At 39.0% G+C, this 23,417-nt stretch overlaps 1 protein-coding gene across 1 annotated transcript in view; it reads right to left on the bottom strand.

The window, feature by feature from the left end:
- LOC136883195 (uncharacterized) overlaps nucleotides 1-23,417 on the bottom strand; it is a 112,968-nt gene that overhangs the window by 3,062 nt on the left and 86,489 nt on the right. The window contains exon 5 of the mRNA XM_067155387.2: nucleotides 2,026-2,078. Coding sequence (XP_067011488.2) covers nucleotides 2,026-2,078 — 53 coding nt within the window. The remainder of the gene's footprint in view (nucleotides 1-2,025; nucleotides 2,079-23,417) is intronic.

The raw sequence follows: 23,417 nt of genomic DNA, 5'->3' as shown, positions 1-23,417 counted from the left end.
AGTTCTTTTACGTGCCAGTAAATCTACCGACATGAGGCTGAAGTATTTGAGCACCTTCAAATACCACCGGACTGAGCCAGGTCGAACCTGCCAAGTTAGGGTCAGAAGGCCTGCGCCTCAACCGGCTGAGGCATTCGGCCCGACCTAATGGTGTTTATGAAGTCCCTCATTATGATAGGAAGATTGGTGTTTGGTGTGCTCTTAGTGCAAGACAAATAATTGGACTTTTTTTCAAGACAACGGTAAATGCAGAGGGGTACTAAGATGACATTTTGACACTACTGTTCCATTAGTTAACAGAAGAAGAATCATGTGGGTGGTTTCAACAAGATTCAGCCCCTGCTAATACAGCAAAAGATTCCCTTCTTACAACCTCGGAAACGATTGCAGACAGAGTGATCAGTGCTGTTCTACCTCCCCCTTGTTCTCTGGATCTAACAGTGTGCAATTTTTACTTGTGGGGTAAACTGAAAAGAAAAAAAAACAGTAGATGACAACCAGCAGGTATGACATTTCTCAGTGTGGAAAGTGTATAGAACAAAGCCTCACACATTGGAGAAACTGAAAGAAAACATTATGAATGAAATCAGAAACATTGCAGTGCCAGAACTCACTGGCATCAGCCAGAATGTGGTTACAAGATACAATGCCTGTATAACTCAGGAAGGATGACACTTCCAGCATCTTTTATAAGGTAAGATTTCATATAAGAAAGTATATATGCTTCAAAGCACAGCGGCCGCGTGCGACATAAGTTCAGCTGAGGCAGCTGCCGTTGCGCAGAATACAAACACTGTGTGTTTGGTCTGGGTTTATAAGAAAGACTCTGTATTTGTTCTTTTGCACCAGTCGGAACCCAACTTTTCATCACAAAACCATATCTTCCCATGGCATATTCTAATTCTGTTTAGCATAATCCATTTGTGGAAAGAAATTTTCAGATGGGATCCTTCACAAGGTGTACATTATTCTTCCTGGCCGTTTTCCCAATTTACTGGGGTCAGCATTTGATGTGGATTTGGCTACGTTTTACAGCCATATACTGGGGTAAAATAATATACATACCGGGTGGTCCACCAGCCTCTTGCAATCTAGTTTTATGTATCCTGCCACTTTGACTACAATTCTGAAATAAATCAGTCCCTCTCCCCAAACCGGGGTAGTATAATGAAATATGTGGTTACAGGCTAGAAGACAGCAGGAACCATGAGCACCAATATTGATTTATGATGGTTACCTCAAATTAAACCATAAAACAAGCAAAAAATTAGGTGCACACACAGACAGATACACTCAAGTAAAATCCCTATTGTTGTGTGATGCCTTTCTGCTTGACAAGTTAACTGGTAAGAATCAGCTCATCTGCACACACTTGATGTTTTACATTCGTGGCTGTTACAGAACACCCGCTGCAGGAATGATCATGCATAAATGTGGTTGCATTACTGCCTTTCACATTCTCTGCCCAATGCCCAACAGCTTCATAACAAGCAGAACTTTTTACGGATACTACTCAGTAATGAGAAAATATTGTTTCACAAAATTTAAAACAACCCTTTTCACAAATATCAGATGAAATAAAAACTTGGTATACCAATCAACAATAAGTTAGTTTCAGACATATTAAAGTTTGGTTATGAAATTTCAAAGTAAGCGCTCTGTTGGAAATGGCGAAAACAGGCACTTCTTTTGTTCACCTGCATTAAAATTTTAACTGGGTATAATAAAAATTTATACTCCACATAATTAAACGTAGAATAAAATAAGCCAACTTTTGGTGTAGCTTGTTTCTATGTGGGACAAAGTATGAACTTTTTATTAACATATTAACTCAGGTGTCTACGCCTTTTTTCAACAAGAGTAGGTACAGTGTGGTTCAGAGGTATATTTTACACCACTTTCATATCTATATCACACATATCACTGAAGTTATCATATAAAACGGAATTCATTTCAAACCAAATCCGAATATGCATACAATCAATAAGGAATGGTTTTATTATAATATAAATACCAAGTACTTACTGTATTCTTTTATCTTGAACAGCATCCTGCATCACGAGGTCCTGTTTAATGGGCTGCAAACAAACGGTTCTTTCTTGTAAAAGATATTCAAATTGAGTAGACAAGTCATGTACAGAAACACAGACAGTGTGGAAAGAAGGAGCAATCAGACGTGCCAACTCCCCCGATTTAAGAAGGAGACTCCCTATTTTCAGTCCTTCCTCCTTACCACAGAGACTTGTCTCCCAATTTAAACAAAAAAAAAAAGTGATTTAGTATTCCAGTATTTTTTGAAATTCTCAGGTTTTCCTCATTCTTTAAGTACCTGGGGAGACAATGTTCAGTGGGCACTGGCACGGCAGATGGAATCAGCTGGTGGTGTTCTTAAATAACGTAATGCATTTTATTTTATCATTTCTATCAATTATATCTATCATTTCCAGTCTATCATTTATATCATTTCTAAATATCTAAATATCAACATAACAATGCTGACTGTTAAACTATTTTTTAACATATTTACAAGAAGAAAAACTCAATTCAGATCAAATCTTCCTGAAAAAGAATTCTGGAAAAAATTAAACCTAAACCTTTTAAGTGCTGAGTTACCAGTTGACTGTTTGGTACCTCAGTGCTGAGTTTTTTCATTCGTATGCAAAAAAATTTGTACCAGGCGAGTTGGCCGTGCGCGTAGACGCGCGTGCTGTGATAGTAGGTTCGAATCCCACTATCGGCAGTCCTGAAAATGGGTTTTCGTGGTTTCCCATTTTCACACCAGGCAAATGCTGGGGCTGTACCTTAATTAAGGCCACGGCCGCTTCCTTCCAACTCCTAAGCCTTTCCTATCCCATCGTCGCCATAAGACTTATCTGTGTCAGTGCGACGTAAAGCCCCTAGCAAAAACAAAATTGTTGAAGCCTCAATTTTTAACTTATCAGTGGTGTGATTAGCTTAAAATGTTTATAAATGTTGGTTGTTTATAAATCTAAATGCAAATGGAAAATCCTACACTTATGTTCAATATTATTTTGAGAGAAAACAAAATTTCACTTATGTGGCCATGCGTGCATTATCTTTATACAAAGTAAAGACCCTAAAATAATATTATTTCCTAAAATCTGTAGGCAACTGATACATGTAACTTCTTAGAAGTATATAAGTTGATATATTAAAATACTTTCCAAACCTGGAATGTGGTGATAGTTAAATGTTTTCTACTGGTTCTTTGTGATGCCGAATTGTTCAACTATCTGCACCAACTCCACTAGCACAAAAGTTTCTTAAAAATCAATGATTTTTGGGGTGTCATCAAACATTACTTGGCCCTCAGAGCCTGTCACAGTTACCTGAAACTCTGGTGAAGAAAATTAATCCATCCGTCACGAAATTAGCGATAAAATAGCTTTTGAACTCAACGTGTTTTTCTTCTATCGTTTAGAAGGAGGCTCTGTTTCTCTCTCACATACAATATTTTCGGCACTCTCTCTATCACTCTCACTTTCAAAATCGCTTAACAATTCCTTAGAAATGATTATCTCCATCATCACTTTCCGCTGTGGTTAATAACTGAAAGATTCTGTGATCCGAAATAACATCGCTGCAAGAGCAAGTAAATTGTTGTTCCGCCATGTTTGTTTACATCACAGATGAACTCCACAGACGTCTACAAAAAGCTCTGTAAGTTACTTCCCGAAGCTATAATCTCTGATCAGTTAGTTCTAAATAATGTCCAACAGATGGCAGAACATGTCAGAGATCAAATTCTGACTTGAAAGTGAACCGGGAAACTCAAAAAAATTAAAATTCTCGCGCTCCGTCTATAGACGGGCGTAGCAGTGGTGGACCGGCCGTGTCAGCCCATCTATAGGCGGGCATAGCACTCATCGGGTTAAAACCCGTTCAACAAGGCCAGTGCGTTGAGCATAAATCTAGTTCAGAAATTTATAGAGAGGCCTAAGCAGTTATAATGAAGAGTCATGTATTCTAAATCTCAGATACATGAAGTATTTCAGTATTGATGAATAAATAAATAAATTATTAATAAATAAGACAAATTTCATAATTGATTAGTATAATGTGTTTAATATTCTTCAAAGTTATGTCATCGATGATATGTCGTAACATGTAGTGATATGCCCCAAAAGATCTCCTGATTTTTTATTTTTGAAAGTTGGCATGTCTGTGGTTGTTGATGAGGAGAGAGACTATGTATGAGGCGAGTTTTTTAAGTAAGGGCAGTTTGAAAATTTTTTTTGCTATTTGCTTAACGTCGCACCGACACAGATATGTCTTATGGCGACGATGGGATAGGAAAGACCTAGGAATTGGAAGGAAGCGGCCGTGGCCTTAATTAAGGTACAGCCACGGCATTTGCCTGGTGTGAAAATGCGAAACCACAGAAACCATCCTCAAGGCTGCCGACAGTGGGGCTCGAACCCACTATCTCCCAATTGCTGGATACTGGCCGCACTTAAGCGAGTGCAGTATCAAGCTCGGTGGTCTGAAAATAACTACACAACGAATTTCTAAACACCAGATTTATTTGCAGATTCTACATACTTCATTTTTCAACATACCTGCCAAGTTTGTTAAACACTTGTCATACCTTACAACTAAGTTTTGAATATGCTCTTCATAGAAACTTGCTGCCTGCTCTGATAACCACGAGTTCACAGCTGTATTCACTTTGTCATCTAGTGGTTGCTGCTGAGGTGATGTCCGAGGTGACGGAACAGATGGTAATCACTCGGCACAAGGTCAAAAGTGTCCAATAAACCTCGGGTCTGAGCTGCAGTGTGAGGCCTTGCATTGTCAAGGAGAAGGACAATTCTCCTTGTCAGCATGTCAAGATTTTCAAACACCATATTTATTTGCAGATTCTACATACTTTACTCCATTTCTCAACATAGCCGCCAAGTTTGTTTAAACACTTATCACTTACGATCTGACTGAACATGCTGTCACCTTCTTCAGCATAACCAGTCAAAAACGTCATCGAACACTCAAATCTTTTGTTTCTGTGGTCCTCTGCTGGGAGTTTAGGGATCCAACGGGAGCAGTTTCCTAAAGTTTAGATTTTCAGAAACAATTTTGTAAAGCACTGACCTAGACATGTCAGAAAAGGCATTTGAGTGAGCTGTTATTGCGAAGCGCCTGTCCTCGCGAATCTTCCCTTCAACTGAAGCCACCAACTCGTCTGTGATCAGAGATGGGCAGCCGGAGAACGCTTCATCATGGATGTTGCCATGGCCATCTTTGAAGTCTCGTACCCACTTATGCGTTTTGCCTTCACTCATAGCATTAGCACCGTGCACTTCCGCAAATCTGTCGGTGAATGTTTGCAGAAGACAGGTTCCTTGCCGACAAAAACTGTATCACTGACCAAACTTTGCACAGGGCAGGCGAGTTTATAATCTTGAACATTTGAGCAAGAACAGAAACGTACAGGTTAGCAACAGAGCTGCAACTGAGCACCGTTGCTCCTGAGGCTTGCCGGCACAAGATGCATGCGCAAAATACTAGTGTCTACAACAAAACAGCCCTTATTTCAAAAACACGCCTCGTATTAGAAGATAGCACTGTATTAAGATGTGAAGACTGTCCTTATCCCTTTGAGTTTTCATGCAAATCATCTATTGTAGGTTTCTATTCATGTTCTTATCTTCCTATACCGTTGTTTTTTGTTTTTACAAGTTGCTTTATGTCACACAGACACCAATAGGTCTTATGGTGACAATGGGACCAGAAAGGGATAGAAATGGGAATGAAGCAAGTGTGGCCTTAATTAAGGTACAGACCCAGCATCTGCCTGGTGTGAAAATGGGAAACCATGGAAAACCACCTTCAGGGGTGCCGACAGTGGGATTCGAACACACTCTCTCCCGAATACTGGATACTATCCGCACTTAAGCGACTGCAGCTATCGAGAGGTTGAAGTACAACTTTTGAATATGAACCTATAATCTAGGATGGAACCCTGCATTAAAGCAGGCCTAGGAATGTCAGCAACAACATAATGGACAATTTATTTTTATCTTTCACTGTTATACATTTCTAAACAATGCACAAATGGCTATCAATGAAGTGATAGTAGTTTATGTACACAGTATAATTAGATACTAAATGAATGTAGTTTACAAAAGCTGTTTGAAATATTGCCCATCATATCCAATGCAGGTATCACGTCAGTGAAATAAACGCTGGTGGAGGTAACCATACTGTTTATTGTGGTACTGGGTTGTTATCGTACTACACGCTAGTATGTACAACACATGGGCTGAGCTGCTTGTTCGTGCGCACAGCAACCTAAAACCGCAATCCATTTTGGAAGGCAAAATATCACTTGACAGAGTATCTCCAAAAGAATGTTCCCATTGGACTGCTACAGTGAGTTTTTCTTATCGGTTGGCCGGCAGGTGCGCCCGGCTTATCTGCCCCCATTGACTCACCGCTCCCTGCTCCGCGGCATAATAAGAAGGACAGCACTTCGCTCACTTTATCCTTGCAGGATATGAGATAACAAAATTAAGAAAATAAGAATTAAGTAAATTAGTAATTAAGAATTAAGAAAATAAGCTCATACCTTATGACAGGAGGTTGGAAATGTTCTCCTCCTACATCCACACATTTCTGGCATCGCCTTTGGATGGATTCAATTTTAACACTTTTGTAGCCCGCCATGCTGAGCTCTTCGAAATCCCAGCTTCTTGTCCAAGTCGTCTTAGGGATTTTGTAGGCGTATGTTCTAAACTTTCTGCAATATCATTTACTTATTCCTTGTTAAATACATGCTTTTTAACACTTTGCTTCTTATCAAGTAAAGAACCAGTTCTTCTAAATTTCTTTAAGAGTTCCCGCATGGTCTCTCTGTGTTGAGGGTGTACACCTGGAAATTGTGTTACAAATTGCCTAACGACTTCCCTGTGTGCCACTCCACTATTCTGGAAGTGAAATTCAATCTAGTTGGAGTAAACGTGATTACCCACAACAAAATTATTAAACAAAGTGAATAACTTCATAGAATATCACAGAAGCTCAGGTTAATGCAATGTCAAAAAAATATATAATCATGATGGCAGTTAAAAAGACAGAACAGGGATTAGAATTGTTAAAGAACCAACACTATAGATAAAACACAAATGACTGACTAGCTTAGCGAGCAGATGTTTTGCAATTAGGAAGCAAGTTAAATGTAAAAAATAATATATCAAGGAAAGAAGACAATTTGGGAAAAGAAGATATCATCAATGTTGTTGATATAACGTGGAGCATATTAGAATATCATCATAAAGCACAGTATTTTCAGTTAAAACATGCAACAAGATTTGGAGACCAGCCATATTAAAGATGGCAAGAAGATAGTATTAACCAGAGAAGCAAATGATCCAAGTAGTGCAATATCATTAAAAAATTGATAAAGCAAATCCACATAACGTATATATATTGTGATGTATATAGAGACAACTTGGAGGTCTGATAGAGATTGGAAATCACGCAAAGAAACCTTAAGAGAAACACAATTGTACAGTATATTAGAAGGCTCTGATATGATTAATATGCAACAGCTGATTAACATTTATATTTTATCTTTGTATTTGAGCAAGACAAGATGATGATGGGTTTCGAAAGTTGAGAGGCAGGCTAGTTGGATAAACCCGAGCTGAGCCGAGCTGAGCCGAGCTGGACCAACATCGCAGATGACGTCTACATAGCCAGGACAATCGCCTACGACAGCGGAGCATGAATGAGCCATAAAATCATTCCAGTAGCGAAGGAAAAGATTTAAGTTTCTTAAATAAAAATATGTAGATTGGTAGATGTTATTATGAGTGATCTGAGAATGTTGTCACTGATGGCTTAAGCTGCATGCTTGACGTTCAGCAAGATAATTCTGATCCTGCTCCAGGTGTTCTAAATTTGCCTCAACCTTGTGTGGGCACAACTGTCACAATTAATGCTATTCATACTGATTTTCCGGTACTGTGTCAGGACATTAGTGTCAGGCTAATGACCCTGAAATACAGAGTATTGTAGACCAAATTTTGGCTGGTGCTACTGTTAAGCCTTATTCCACTGTCAATGGGGTTTTATGTTGCAAGTCATGTAGTGACAAAAAATTCAGAATTGTTGTTCCAACCGATGTCGTTTCGGCTATCTTTAAATATTATTATGAATCTGTTTGCGGAGGACACCTTGGTGTATTTAAAACTCGTCAAAGAATAAGATCCTATTTCATCTGGAAAGGGATGGATGTTGAAATTCGTGAAAGGGTCAAGTCTTGCAAAATTTGTGCCATAAGCAAACCTAATTTTAATACCTGTGTTGGTTTCTTTTCTTCTTCACCTGCTACACGTCCGATGGAGAAGTTATAGATTTCATAGGTCTGTTTCCAAGCTCGCGATTAGGTCACCAGTTCACCCTCGTGTGCATAGACTGTTTTACTCATTTTAGCTGCATCTTCCCAACTCACCTTGCTAACGCTCAGACCACTATATCTATGTTAGCATTCATATTCTCTTGTTTCGGTCCTTGTAAATTCCTTGTTTCCAATAATGCTAGAGCCTTTCGGTGTAATACTTTTAAGAAATTCTGCTTCGATCTGTCTATTTCCCATGTCACGATTACTGCCTACTACCCATGTCCCTCCCTTGTGGAGAGAGTTAATCGTAATTTAAGATCGGCCCTCATTTTTTACCATCACCCCGATCAATCTAAGTGGGACACCAGTCTTCACTGGTTGCAGTATACTTTCAATAATCACATATGTAAACTCCTGTTACTTTGATGTTGAGTTACGAACCATATTCTCCATTGTCTAATGCTCTGAAACTTGATGAGATACTTCCTGAAAATATGTGCGTTCATGATTTGCACAAGGTATGGGATTGTGCGAAGGCTAGACTAGCTGTATCATATGAGAATGTGAGTAAACAACATGATAAAGGACGTAAGCCATGTTCCCCAGTGCTACGTAATCATATTATCCATGGTGTGTCTACCCCTTCGATATGAGTCAGCAACGTGCGGACGTGACTTAATTATGTAACCTTCCACCACCAGTGCTGAAAATGGGCTAGATTACCTTTCTATTATGCTGTATGACAGTAGCCATTGCCTGTGCTCGCATCAACTGTGTATAAACATCTACTTGGCAGTATGAACATGGTACTGGCCACACCATATTCATCATTCTTTGCCACCTATAATCCTGTCGATGACATTGACTTTGTGCTGTTGCAATTGCACCATAAGGCTAAAGACTGTGAATACTTCCATCTCTATGAGTATTTGCCCTGTGACACTTCGATTCGAAATCAACATCTGTGTGAACTGTCATATTTCGGCAGTCACTACCTGTATCTACCTATGTATTCAAACTCAACTTAGCACCCTACCCCTGGTGTGTGCTTTTTGTGGCGTGAGGCTGTAGCAGTATAATTATTGGGACTATGTGGATTTACCGCTACACCTGAAATCTATTTGCGTGGAATTTTAAAGGAAACAAGAATGGAAACTATTATTTAACTTTGCGCCATGTAAGGCAACACAGCGATAGCTAATTGTTGCGCATTTAAAGTCCTTATTGAAGTAAATTGTAAAATAACGGTGGGCTGTTCATTCACCATTGGTTATTCAGTGGAACTTCGTTGTTATGAAATTGGTATTGGTTGGCTCGCCAATTGACTGTCAACTGTTTTCTGCAGCGCACCCTGGTGTAAGCCGCTGCAACTGTGGTTGTTGTGTGCCAGCTTCGCTCCCGACAACATGTCCGTACTGTGGACTCCTGTTACAATGGCCGGCAAGCGGTCCGTGTATATCTTCAAACCAACCTAATGTGTGATTTCGTCGAGAATTAAATTTCTTTTGTGGTGGGTGGTCGAAAGAAAATTATTTGTGTGCAGTTTTTCTTTTAAAAGAGTGAAGTTTTCTGTGACCGTTTCTTTCACCATTGGAGCATGCCGTAATACATGGATATAACGTCGCCACTGTTGTAAGTTGTAAAATATTTACATTTTGAAACTGCTTCAGCACGTTGGTAAGTCCAACTTATATGTTATACAAACTATTTCGGCCAGATTGTACGGCGTCACTTCATTCAAGTTGCTGCTATACGCATTCAAAATGTCGACTCGGCATGTAATATTACGTTTTTTTGGACTGAAGATACCATTCGCTTTCCAACCATGCTAAAGGTCTTTGAGTGAACATTTTCGTGGTTGAAATTATATTATTCAGCAAAATTTCTATATGCCCAATAATTTATCTTGCATTTGGGCAAGTAAAAGTTTCATTTGAAAGGACATACTTGTTGTTGTTGTTTGAGTCATCAGTCCATAGACTGGTTTGATGCAGCTCTCCATGCCACCCTATCCTGTGCTAACCTTTTCATTTCTACGTAACTATTGCATCCTACATCTGCTCTAATCTGTTTGTCATATTCATACCTTGGTCTACCCCTACCGTTCTTGCCACCTACACTTCCTTCAAAAACCAACTGAACAAGTCCTGGGTGTCTTAAGATGTGTCCTATCATTCTATCTCTTCTTCTCTTCAAATTTAGCCAAATCGATCTCCTCTCACCAATTCGATTCAGTATCTCTTCATTCGTGATTCGATCTATCCATCTCACCTTCAGCATTCTTCTGTAACACCACATTTCAAAAGCTTCTATTCTCTTTCTTTCTGAGCTAGTTATCGTCCATGTTTCACTTCCATACAATGCCACGCTCCACACAAAAGTCTTCAAAAACATCTTTCTAATTCCGATATCAATGTTTGAAGTGAGCAAATTTCTTTTCATAAGAAAGCTCTTCCTTGCTTGTGCTAGTCTGCATTTTATGTCCTCCTTACTTCTGCCATCGTTGGTTATTTTACTACCCAAGTAACAATATTCATCTACTTCCTTTAAGACTTCGTTTCCTAATCTAATATTTCCTACATCACCTGCCTTCGTTCGACTGCACTCCATTACTTTTGTTTTGGACTTATTTATTTTCATCTTATACTCCTTACCTAAGACTTCATCCATACCATTCAGTAACTTCTCGAGATCTTCTGCAGTCTCAGATAAAATAACAATATCATCCGCAAATCTCAAGGTTTTGATTTCCTCTCCTTGGACTGTGATTCCCTTTCCAAATTTCTCTTTGATTTCCTTTACTGCCTGTTCTATGTAAACATTGAAAAGGAGAGGGGACAAACTGCAGCCTTGCCTCACTCCTTTCTGGATTGCTGCTTCTTTTTCAAAGCCCTCGATTCTTATCACTGCAGACTGATTTTTATACAGGTTGTAGATAATTCTTCGTTCTCGGTATCTGATCCCTATCATCTTCAGAATCATAAATAGCCTGGTCCAATCAACATTATCGAATGCCTTTTCTAGATCTACGAATGCCATGTACGTGGGCTTGTCCTTCTTGATTCGATCCTCTAATATCAGACGTAAAGTCAGGATTGCTTCACGTGTTCCTACATTTCTTCTGAAGCCAAATTGATCTTCCCCCAACTCAGCTTCAACTTGTTTTTCCATTCTTCTGTAAATAATACGTGTTAAAATTTTGCAGGCATGAGATACTAAACTAATAGTGCGGTAGTTTTCACACCTGTCAGCACCGGCTTTCTTGGGAATAGGTATAACAACATTCTGCCGAAAATCGGATGGGACTTCTCCTGTCTCATACATCTTACACACTAAATGAAATAACCTTACCATGCTGGTTTCTCCTAAGGCAGTCAGTAATTCAGAGGGAATATCATCAATTCCAGGTGCCTTGTTCCTATTTAGGTCACTCACAGCTCTGTCAAACTCTGACCTCAAAATTGGGTCTCCCATTTCATCAGCATCAACAGCCCCTTCATGTTCCAGAACAAAATTATCTACATCGTTACCTTGATACAACTGTTGGATATGCTCCTGCCATCTTTCTGCTTTGTCTTCTTTCCCTAGAAGTGGCTTTCCATCTGAGCTCTTAATATTCATGCACCTAGATTTCCTTTCTCCAAAGGTTTCCTTGATTTTCCTGTATGCAGCATCTACCTTTCCCAGGGCCATACAGCCTTCGACATCCTTGCACTTCTCATTCAGCCATTCTTCCTTAGCTACCTTGCACTTTCTATCCACTTCATTCTTTAATCGCCTGTATTCTTTTCTGCCCTCTTCATTTCTAGCATTCTTGTATTTTCGTCGTTCATCAATCAGGTCTAGTATCTCCTGAGTTATCCACTGATTCTTAGTTGATCTTTTCTTCCTTCCTAACATTTCTTCAGCAGCCCTACTGACTTCATTTTTCATGACTCTCCACTCTTCCTCTACTGTGTTTCCTTCGGCCTTTTCATTTAGTCCTTGTGCAACATGTTCCTTGAAACAATCCATCACACTCTTTTCTTTCAACTTGTCTAGATCCCATCTTTTTGCATTCTTTCCTTTCTTCAATTTCTTCAACTTCAGATGGCATTTCATGACCAACAAGTTGTGGTCAGAGTCCACGTCTGCTCCTGGGAAAGTTTTGCAATCCAACACCTGGTTTCTGAATCTCTGCCTAATCATAATGAAGTCTATTTGATACCTTCCAGTGTCTCCAGGTCTCGTCCACGTATACAGCCGTCGTTTGTGATGTTTGAACCAAGTATTGGCGAGGACTAAATTATGGTCAGTGCAGAATTCAACCAGCCGACTTCCTCTTTCGTTCCTTTGTCCCAATCCAAATTCTCCTACTGTGCTACCTTCTCTTCCTTGGCCTACCACTGCGTTCCAGTCTCCCATCACAATTAGATTCTCGTCACCTTTGACATATTGTATTAAATCCTCTATCTCCTCATATATTCTTTCAATTTCTTCATCATCCGCTGAACGCTGTTAGTGCTGTGTGTGTGTGCTCCCAGTTTTCGATCATTAGCAGGTGTAGTAAAGGCGTAATTCGTTACGAAAATAGTGAATTTCAACTTTAAAAAGTGTGTGTTGCTTACTTCACATCATCACTCTGTGCTGTACAGTTGATTTTTGCAAATATAAACAAAATTTAAGTATGGGAAGAGACAAGAGGAATGCGGCCAGCCGGGGAACCAGGACCGAGACGGGACCTGTAGCCGGCAGCGGAAGTGAGGCGACCCTAGCGGACAACATTGTTCAGCAGGTAAGAGAAGCCCTACAGTCGAAAGACATTCTCTCGGCTATCGTTGAGGCAATAACTGAAAGTGTCACAAAGGCCGTGGCTGAACAACTTAAGGCCACCCTGGACTTCAACACTGAGATTATCAATGAACTTAAAATTGATATTAAAAATAGGGAAATTGAACTGAAAGCAGTGCAGGATGAACTCAAAAGGAGTACTGATGCTTTGGAGCAATACCAACGTAGAGGAAGTGTGCGTGTGTTCGGAATTCCCGAATCACCTAATGAGAATACGGACGAACTTTCAGTCAGGTTGTTTAAAGATAAACTTGGCCTTGACATTGCCGTGCAGGATATTGATAGGTCTCACCGAGTTGGCAGGCCGGGGCTTGGAGTGAAACGCCCTATAATAGTGAAATTCGTAAGCTATAGGAAAAGGGAGGAAGTCTTCCGTAACAAGCGCAGGTTAGCAGGCACTGGAATCACTATCAGGGAGGACCTGACTGCGGTTCGCACTCTCATATTAAAGGCGGCTGTAGATAAATTTGGAGTGAGAAATGTCTGGACCATACAGGGACGCATTGTTGTAAAAAGAGGGGAAACCAGACACAACATAACAACAATGGATGAACTGAACGCTCTCAAATAAATGAGCAATACCATAGTGTAGTATCTCATCATGTGTATGTAGATTCTACTGTGAAATAGCTTTCTAGTTCCTCAACTATTTCTTCATTTGTAACAAATTCGTAAAATAGTCGTATAGCATTCACCAGTTCTACCCACACGTACAAACTCTTTCTCTTCTACTTATTTCTGAAATTCTCGCCGGCAGGTGCACTTAAAGCCTGGAGCACAGCACCTTAGCTAAATGCTACTCTAGACTAACTCTTCAACTGTATATTAGTGTAATTTTATTAGTATCCTTATTTAATTATTATTATTACTTATTTTTCTATTGAAATGTTCAAACATATGCTATGTGAATTTAATTATCTGCGTGTGTCTGTCAGTGTGTGTGTGCTATCAGTGTTTGTTCCAGGAATGAGTAACCTACTCTTTAAACATGTCAGCAGCTGGTGTACTTAAAGCTACTGTTACGGTAGATGAGGCATTCCTGAGTGTCATTGATCCGAGTGTATTCCAAGACGAAAATAACCCTCGTGTACCTTCACCAACTGTCCCCAACCCTCAGCCTACTGAACTGTTATTGAAACAATCTCTGTCTCAGTTCTCGCGAAGTCTACAATGTTGCCATATCAATTCTCTCTCACTCCTCAGTCACATAGATGAAGTTCGTTCGATAATATCAACCTGTAACATGCATATTATGTGTATTACTGAAACCTGGTTATCCGATAAAATTAGCTCTAACCTTGTAAATCTAGAAGGATATACTCTCTATCGGCATGATCGCACTGCCAGACGTGGTGGAGGTGTAGCAGTTTATTGTAGAGATGATATTAAATGTAGAATAATTATCAGATCATCATCTGGCATCACTCCACATACAGAATATATGTTTGCTGAGACCATAATTAATTGTCAAAAAGTATTGGTAGGAGTTGTCTATAAACCACCGAATGTTACTAATATCTCTGACCTTGAATCTGACCTTCTCAAACTAGTACCAACCTACGAGCATATACTACTTCTTGGTGACTTTAACTCAAATATCTTAGCCCTGACTGGCAAATCAGAACGAATCAGCAACCTACTTACCTCCGTCGACATGACGATCTTACCGCTTGATGCAACGAATCATGTTCATACACTTAAATACACAAGCCATACTGGAATTGACCTCCTAGTTACAAATAACCCGCATAAAGTTCTGAAGTACGGTCAATTTCCTGTACCTGGCATATCAACTCATGACTTAATTTACCTGTGCTACTCTCTACGTGTACCAAAATACAGAGCTAAATACATTAGTTATAGGGATCTGAAAAATATCGATCTTCAACAACTCCAAAATGATGCGTACAGTTTACCTTGGGAAGATATAAAGCAGGTGCAGGACACAGACATGAAAGTGAGAAGATTTAACTCTCTACTCATAGGACTATATGACAAACATGCTCCAGTTAGGCAAGCTAGAGTCACTCGCTCGCCTGCACCTTGGTTAACAAACGATATAAAAGCAACAATGGCTCGCCGTGACGCAATGTTCCGCCGATACAAGGAAACAAATAATGAATTAGATTTCGAACAATATCGTCTTTTACGTAACAGAACAAAGCAATTAATTCGCAATAGCAAATTTAATCACATTAAAAATGTAACACGGAATTTAAATGCACGTGAAACCTGGAATGAACTTCGAGCTATGGGTGTTGGAAAATGCAAAGAGCCACATATACCAACTATATCTCTCGATACACTTAACTCTCACTTCGTAACTAACCCAATAAAGGAATCTCAACCTCAAAATCATATCAATCTAAATAAAATAATCAGTGACCTTACAGAAAACGAAAATAATTTCTCTTTTCACTCTGTCAGTGTAAATGATGTAAAGCGTATTTTAAATTCAGTTAAGTCACAAGCTAAAGGAGCAGATAACATCCCAATAGGCTTTATAAAAAACATTATTGGCGCGGTCCTACCAATTATTACCCACATTGTAAACCATTGTCTCACCACCGGGACGTTTCCAACTGCATGGAAGGATGCTCTAGTAACCCCAATATTAAAGCATACCGGTACCACAGCAAATGCGCCATCTGATTACCGGCCTATTTCGATTCTTCCCCCTCTCTCGAAAGTTCTTGAACGAGTTGTACACGAGCAGCTAGTAGAATTCTTAACCAGGCATTCTCTTTTTGACCCATTGCAATCTGGCTTCAGAAAGGGACACAGTACTACGACTGCACTTCTTCGGGTAACAGATGACATAAGACTAGCAATGGACAAACGGCAGGTGACGATACTGACACTCCTTGACTTTAGTAGTGCGTTCGACACGGTAAATATAGACATACTATTATCCAAGCTACGCTCTCTGCATATCGGCCCGATAGCCCTTAATTTTTTTAAGTCGTACCTTACAAATCGTCGCCAGTGCGTAGTGGTAAACAATCAAAGATCCCAATGGGCTGTAAAATCATCCGGTGTCCCTCAAGGGTCTGTTCTAGGGCCATTACTGTTCGTCTTGCATATTAATGACATATCTTCCACACTTCAGTATTGCAACTACCACTTATATGCTGATGATATGCAGATATACAAACACACCACTACAAACAATTTACATGAAACAGTTCAGCACATTAATTCGGATATTAAAAGGCTTACCGCCTATGCTAAAAACAACCACTTACTCCTAAATCCTCGTAAAACACAAAGTATTATCATAGGAAACTCTAAATTATTACATGTAATAAGCAATATCAATCCTCCTCCAATCATAATCAATGACATTGCTGTACCGTACCTTAAAAATGTAACTAATCTTGGAATCTCCATCAATGAGAATCTGACCTGGAATGAACACGTAACAAATGTATGTAGAAAGGTTCATGCAGCTCTATATCCCCTGAAACGTCACAAGAATTCTTTTCCTCAAAAACTTAAATTAAAATTAATCCAAGCACTACTATTCCCAATTTTAGACTACTGTGATACAGTACTAGTCAATCTAAATGCTGAACAAGCTTTGAGACTTCAGCGAGCACAAAACTCATGCATACGATATGCCTTCCAACTGCGACATGACACTCATGTTACACCATATTTCAAAACATTGGAATGGCTACGCATAAATGAACGAAGGAATTATCACCTAATGACACTTGTTTACCAAGTGCTCTCGACGAACACTCCTACTTACCTCTCTTCTAATTTTCGTTTCCTTTCCTCATTCCATGAAATTAGTACCCGTTCTGGTTCCTTACTTGAAATTCCACTAAGTCGAACCAATTCCTACAATCAATCCTTTTTAGTTACCGCATCGAGACTCTGGAATACACTCCCAATGGACATTCGGCACCTTACTTCCTCTCATAAATTCAAATCTGCCTGCAGAAAGTTTTTCCTGGTAACATAAAACTGAGTTGTGTGAGTCATTGTGTGTATGTTGTGTGAATGGGTTTTCTTCATTTACTATTATTATTATTATTAATATTAATATTGTTATTATTATTAATATTGTTATTATTATTATTATTAGTAATTATCACACTAATTGCTGTACTGATATGTAGGCCTAACTTACCGGTAGTCTTAGAATTATCCGTGTGTAGTATTATTTCTTTTTAGAATTTCTATGTCTTACTTTTATGTTTACATTTTTAAATTCTATTTATAGTGGTTAAGTGTAAGAGAGGGCCGTGAGCCCTAACTTCGCCACAAATGTAAGTCAGGAATAAATAAATAAATAATAAATAAATAAACTAGTAGGCATATAGACCTGCACTATTGTGGTGGGCATTGGTTTGGTGTCTATCTTGGCGACAATAATTCTTTCACTATGCTGGTCATAGTAGCTTATCCGCTGCCCTATTTTCTTATTCATTATTAAACCAACTCCTGCATTACCCCTGTTTGATTTCGTGTTGATAATTCGGTAGTCGCCTGACCAAAAATCCTGTTCTTCCTGCCAACGTACTTCACTTATACCAACTACATCTAACTTTAGCCTATCCATCTCCCTTTTCAGATTCTCTAACCTACCACAACGATTCAAACTTCTAACATTCCACGCTCCGACTCGCAGAATGTCAGTATCCATCTTCCTGATGATCGCCCCCTCTCGTGTAGTCCCCACCCGGAGATCCGAATGGGGGACTAGTTTACCTCCGGAATATTTTACCCGGGAGGAAGCCATCATCAGTACATCATTCATACAGAGAGAGCTGCATGTCCTCGGGAGGTGGTTACGGCTGTAGTTTCCCGTTGCTTTCAGCCGTGTAGCAGTATCAACACAGCTAAGCCATGTTGAGTATTATTACAAGGCCGTATCAGTCAATCATCTAGACTGCCACCCTTGCAACTACCGAAAGGCTGCTACCCCCCTTTCGATGAACCATTCGTTAGTCTGGTCTCTCAACAGATACCCATCCGATATGGTTGCACCTGCGGCTCGGCTATCTGCATCATTGGGACACGCAAGCCTCCCCACCGCGGCAAGGTCACATGGTTCCTAGAGGAGGGACATACTTGTATGTAGTTTAAACCACTTATATAACTGCTAGCATGTGGTTTAAAATGACCTGCTCTTTTAATAGGAGCTGAGATAAGTTTACTTGCTTTTTGGGAGGTTATTAATTTTAAATTTCTCCCGGTGGAAAGAAAAGAAACTAGGTATCCGTTTTATTACAATGTGTATAGCCTGTATGTATGATTAGCCTCATAAAGGCCACTGAATATTCAAATTCATGTAATGTTTGTAGATTTTACACCTAAGTGAACACTGAAGGGTGCATTGGGTTGAATTTAATTCCATTTTCTTTTATTAATTCAATTTCTTCATTTGCAATTAACATTATTATTATTATTATTATTATTATTATTATTATTATTATTATTATTATTATTATTATTATTCTTTCGAATGGGCCACCAGAGGACCACGTGCCAATTTCAATTCCTTCTTCTTTGTTCTTTCCTTTTCTTCCAGTACGCTTTCATCTGTTCACTATGTTTCTTCTTTCTGTCTTCAGACCACTTTGAACCAGTCTTTCTTACTTTCCTACCTTGGAATCCTTCTATTTTCAATACTTTTTCCCGAAAGCCTTCTCTATTATTTATTTCTTCTGTTGTTATATTGTTTTTTTCTAAATCCTTTCTTACTTCATTGACCCAGCTTGTCGTTGATTTCTTACCCCACAAATATCTGAAAATCTTACTGGTTAATCTACTATCTTGCATTCGATATAAATGTCCAAAAAACATAAGTCTCCTTTTCCTCATTACATCTGATATATTTTCTATTTTTTGATATATTTCAGCATTACTTCGTAATTTCCAACCTTCTGCTGTGTTTTGTGGGCCTAATATTTTCCTCATGATTCGCCTTTCTAGTATTTCTAGTTTATCTAAATTATAGTTTAATGCCAGACATTCGCTTGCATATAGGCATTCTGGCTTCACTACTGTGTTGTAATGCCTTATTTTTGCATTTTTGGATAGGCATCTTTTATTGTAGATATCTTTGGTGACACCATAAGCTCTCTCCATTTTATTATTATTCAAGTTTTCCTTCCTTTAAATTTTGATTGATGGCTACTATTTCTGAAGCTGCCCTCCATTTTACTGCATTGTTGTGGTATGCTTCCGTCTTTTGTTATCTTGATAACGGTTTGATTAGCGCGAATTGTCGCAGTGTAAGTCTGTGTTGTAAAAATACTCAAGATGTTCTGACGCTCCTTGTTGTGTGGTGAACTTACGCCATTGGTGTGATGAACTGGGTCACGGGATGAGTGTTATTCTTTAATATTATTGTGTTACCTTTTGATTGTTTCCTTTCAATTTTTTTTTAACGTGGATTCTTTTCTTATTTAATTTTTAGCCTACCCTTATGTTACTTCATGACATTATCGTTCTGTTTGGGGATGCGGATAGATGTTTTCATTTAAAACACTTCCGTGTTCACCGAGGTATCTCAAACCATGTAATTATTTATTATTTATGGTAGTTATGCCTGTTTGCTTTTAAATTGTTTAATAACAAATTGATAAATTGTAAATGGGTAAATGGAAGGGGCGCGCGTACCCAGGAAGGTGCACCTAAGGTATAAAACCAGCTCGAACAGTATTTTGTTATGAGATTCACATTTAAATGTCAACTCAAGTTAATTTCTTTTAGAAAATCTTATTGTACCTTATTAATTGGTTGAGGTTGTAGACATTCTAGCTTGGTGACCCCGCTTGGTGTGGTAGTTCTTTTGAAAAAGAGCCTTGTTATTATTTTTTTCTTTTAAAAAATAATTGATTTCAAATTGTTTTATATATTTATATTGATTTTCTCAAATAGTATTAAAATTTGGTCCTTAAGTGTGACAGTGAGTTATTGTAATTAATTGTTCTATCCTTTAACTCCTTCCACCCTCTGTTATGGTCATCGGCCTATTGGTTTTGCCCCGATTCCATCGCTTCCCTATCCTGTGTTGGTGTTTTTATCGAGGCCCTTTCCTCATTAGTTGGCATGATTTCGCGCTGGGAGGCGCCTCTTATCTCTTTGGTGGTTGTGCTAACAATCGAAGACCTGGGTTGCGGTGCTGGGCCGCCTGTTGTTTGATTACCCCCTTCTTCGATTGTTGGTGTACCACATGATGTGTTTCAAATGGCTTAGTACTGCACCACATTCCATCAAGACACTTGAATTAATATTTCCTGTAGCAGGATACAGCTATTTACCTGCTGAGAGAGTATTCGGCCAAATAGAGAAAACGCTGGAAAAAAAAGAGCAACCATTCTAAACAAGGAAGATCATTTTGATACATTTAAACAATATGGGACTGTAATAGAACATGGCAGAGACACGACTATCTACGATTGGAAAAAAAGAAACAAAAAACTTAAACTCCCAGGACAGCAGCATTGCAAATTCAATGAGGCAAAGAGAATGGTTATCAGCCGCTCTCAGGGAAATGTAAAAATTAGAGAGAAAACCTTTTACAGGTCTGATTTAGGTTTTTCAAAGCCAGTCTTTAAGAAAGGGAAGACTACTGCCATGGTAAGGCCAGATATTCTGAACTGTGGAGTACCTGTAAAAAAGGAGAAGACTTCTGCTGTAGATTCACTGCCGAAGCAGCATTTTGGTGAAGTCTGGAGATAGTTTGAAAATCTTCGGTTCTACAAGGATGTTAGAGATCCAGTAGAAGGGATGGGGTTGGATGAGGAGGATGATGAGGTGGAGGTGGATGACTTTATTTGCCAACCACAAATTGAGGTAGCAGATCTCAGAATATAAAACATTGAATTATTGTACTCTATGGTATGGATATTGATAAATGAGTGCTTTAAAATTATATTTTTATTTCGTATGGTTAGACTTTGTTATTGATATGTTATATTATTATGCATTTGTGATACACAAATATACCTGAAACTATATCAAACTTTTATACTTAGTATTTCTGTAAAAAAAAAAAAAAAAATGTAATAAACAGCTAGACATCTGTCTCAACCAACGTTGGTTTAGAAGCAAACACAGGCATTTCCTTCATTTAGTCCATATTTTTGAAGAAATTTATAATTCTTGGAAATGAATGGTATGACATGACTTAGAAATGTATTTTTAAATTTCTTGTTTTGGTAAAATAAACTTTATAACAGTGTACAATTAATTATTCGTTTTTTCGTTTCCTGGAAAAACAAGGAAACTGTAAATGTCTGGGGGTTTGCATTTATACACCTCAATTAGTTTGTGAGAAAGAAGGCGTATAATTTGGCGGGTTTTGTCGTCCATTATTTGACTGCGCACACCATGCCCTCACATTCCTTATGTTATGCGTCTACATTTGCTTTGCTCAGTTCAGTCAGGTGTAGTGTTTTTATAGTCTGTTTTCTTAAAACTTAATTACTTCTCATTCATACAAAGTGCGCTGTGCAATGCTTCTTTGCCACGCAATATAGTGTTTCAATGTGACAGAGAGTCAAGTAATTACAAGTCGTAAGAGGTTGAAAGAATTATAGGAATTATTACCAAATGATATCAACATTTATATCAGTGAAGAGATGGAGATTTATACTATCAATCTACATAAGAAAAAATCCTGTAATGGAACACACATCCACTAGAATGCAGTGGAAATTTAAGCCTATATGCTTTCAAACAGAAAGAGATCAGACTATTAAACACGTTAGAAAAAAAAAAAGAAACGCTGATTTGGGCTGATTCAAACACACCTTCACATCTTCACCTCAAAGATATACCATTTCCATCTCCACAACTTTAAAACTTTACAAGCTACAACAGAATGAAGTTAGGTCTGCAGGGGTCTATACCACGCATGGAGTTCGGCAGCACATGAACAAAAGGTCTATACGACATATGGAGGTCATCATCAAGGGGTTAATTGATAACTGTGCTAGAGATCGGGCCAGCTAGGAAGACACCTGGTGAGGGGAAGAGTGCAAGTGAGAAAGCAGAGCTGTGGGATCAAGAACGATGACTTCCCCTTCTCGCTCAATGTTGTGGCGACATACAGTTGACCCGAAAATATTTGTTATAAGTGACATGTAACACTCCGCAGATTTTCAGTTAGCGGAATTACATTCTAGCTGTAAATTACAGACATACCTAGCCGAAATGAATTTATTTGGAAGTGTTACAGATGATGGAAAGATTTAAGGAGTTAGAACCTAATTTAACCTCTTATTATAGTAGCTTAGATCTCTAGCATGAAGCTTTTACAACCTTAGGTCTCAAAATCAGCAAAACTAAGACAGTTGGCTTGGTGATGAGTAGAAACTCTCCAACTGTTCATCTAAGAATTGGAGATGAGGAGATGAATATTGTAGACAACTTCCAGTATTTAGGTAGTGTTCTGTCATCAGACGCCGGCCCCGTGGTGTAGGGGTAGCGTGCCTGCCTCTCACCCGGAGGCCCCGGGTTCGATTCCTGGTCAAGTCAGGGATTTTTACCTGGACCTGAGGGCTGGTTTGAGGTCCACTCAGCCTATGTGATTAGAATTGAAGAGCTATCTGATGGTAAGATAGCAGCCCCAGTCTAGAAAGCCAAGATTAACGGCTGAGAGGATTCGTCGTGCTGACCACGCCACACCTCGTAATCTGCAGGCCTTTGGGCTGAGCAGCGGTCACTTGGTAGGCCAAGGCCCTTCAAGGGCTGTAGTGCCGTGGGGTTGGTTTGTTTGTTTCTGTCATCAGACAATACCATACATCAGCAGATTAGCAACGGAATACAGAAAGCTTCCAAATACTATCACGCTGTACGTCAAATACTTTGGGATGAAACATTTCCGTTTGTCTCCAAGATCAGCTTGTACAAAATATATTGACGTATAGCCTGGAAGCAGAAACACTTACTGGACCAACAAAGAATCGTCTTCAGGCAACAGAAATGAAGTTTCTTCATTCTTGTCTACAAAAAACAAAAACGGATAAAATAAGGAATGTGAATATCCAACAACAGCTTGGATTGGAAAGAAGCTTGCTGGGGACTTTAGAAGTGAAGAGATTGCAATGGTATGATCACATGGAAAGAATGAACCCTCACAGGACTCCTCGAACATACTCTGACCACAATGTTCCTGGGAAGAAATCAAGAGGAAGACCTTGTGATTTTTGTGAAAAACAGATAATGAAGGACCTTGAAATTAGACATGTGAACTAGTGTC

Source organism: Anabrus simplex, chromosome 11 (assembly GCF_040414725.1).
Source record: "Anabrus simplex isolate iqAnaSimp1 chromosome 11, ASM4041472v1, whole genome shotgun sequence".
NCBI lineage: Eukaryota > Metazoa > Arthropoda > Insecta > Orthoptera > Tettigoniidae > Anabrus > Anabrus simplex.
This window is presented reverse-complemented; position numbering and strand designations above follow the sequence as displayed.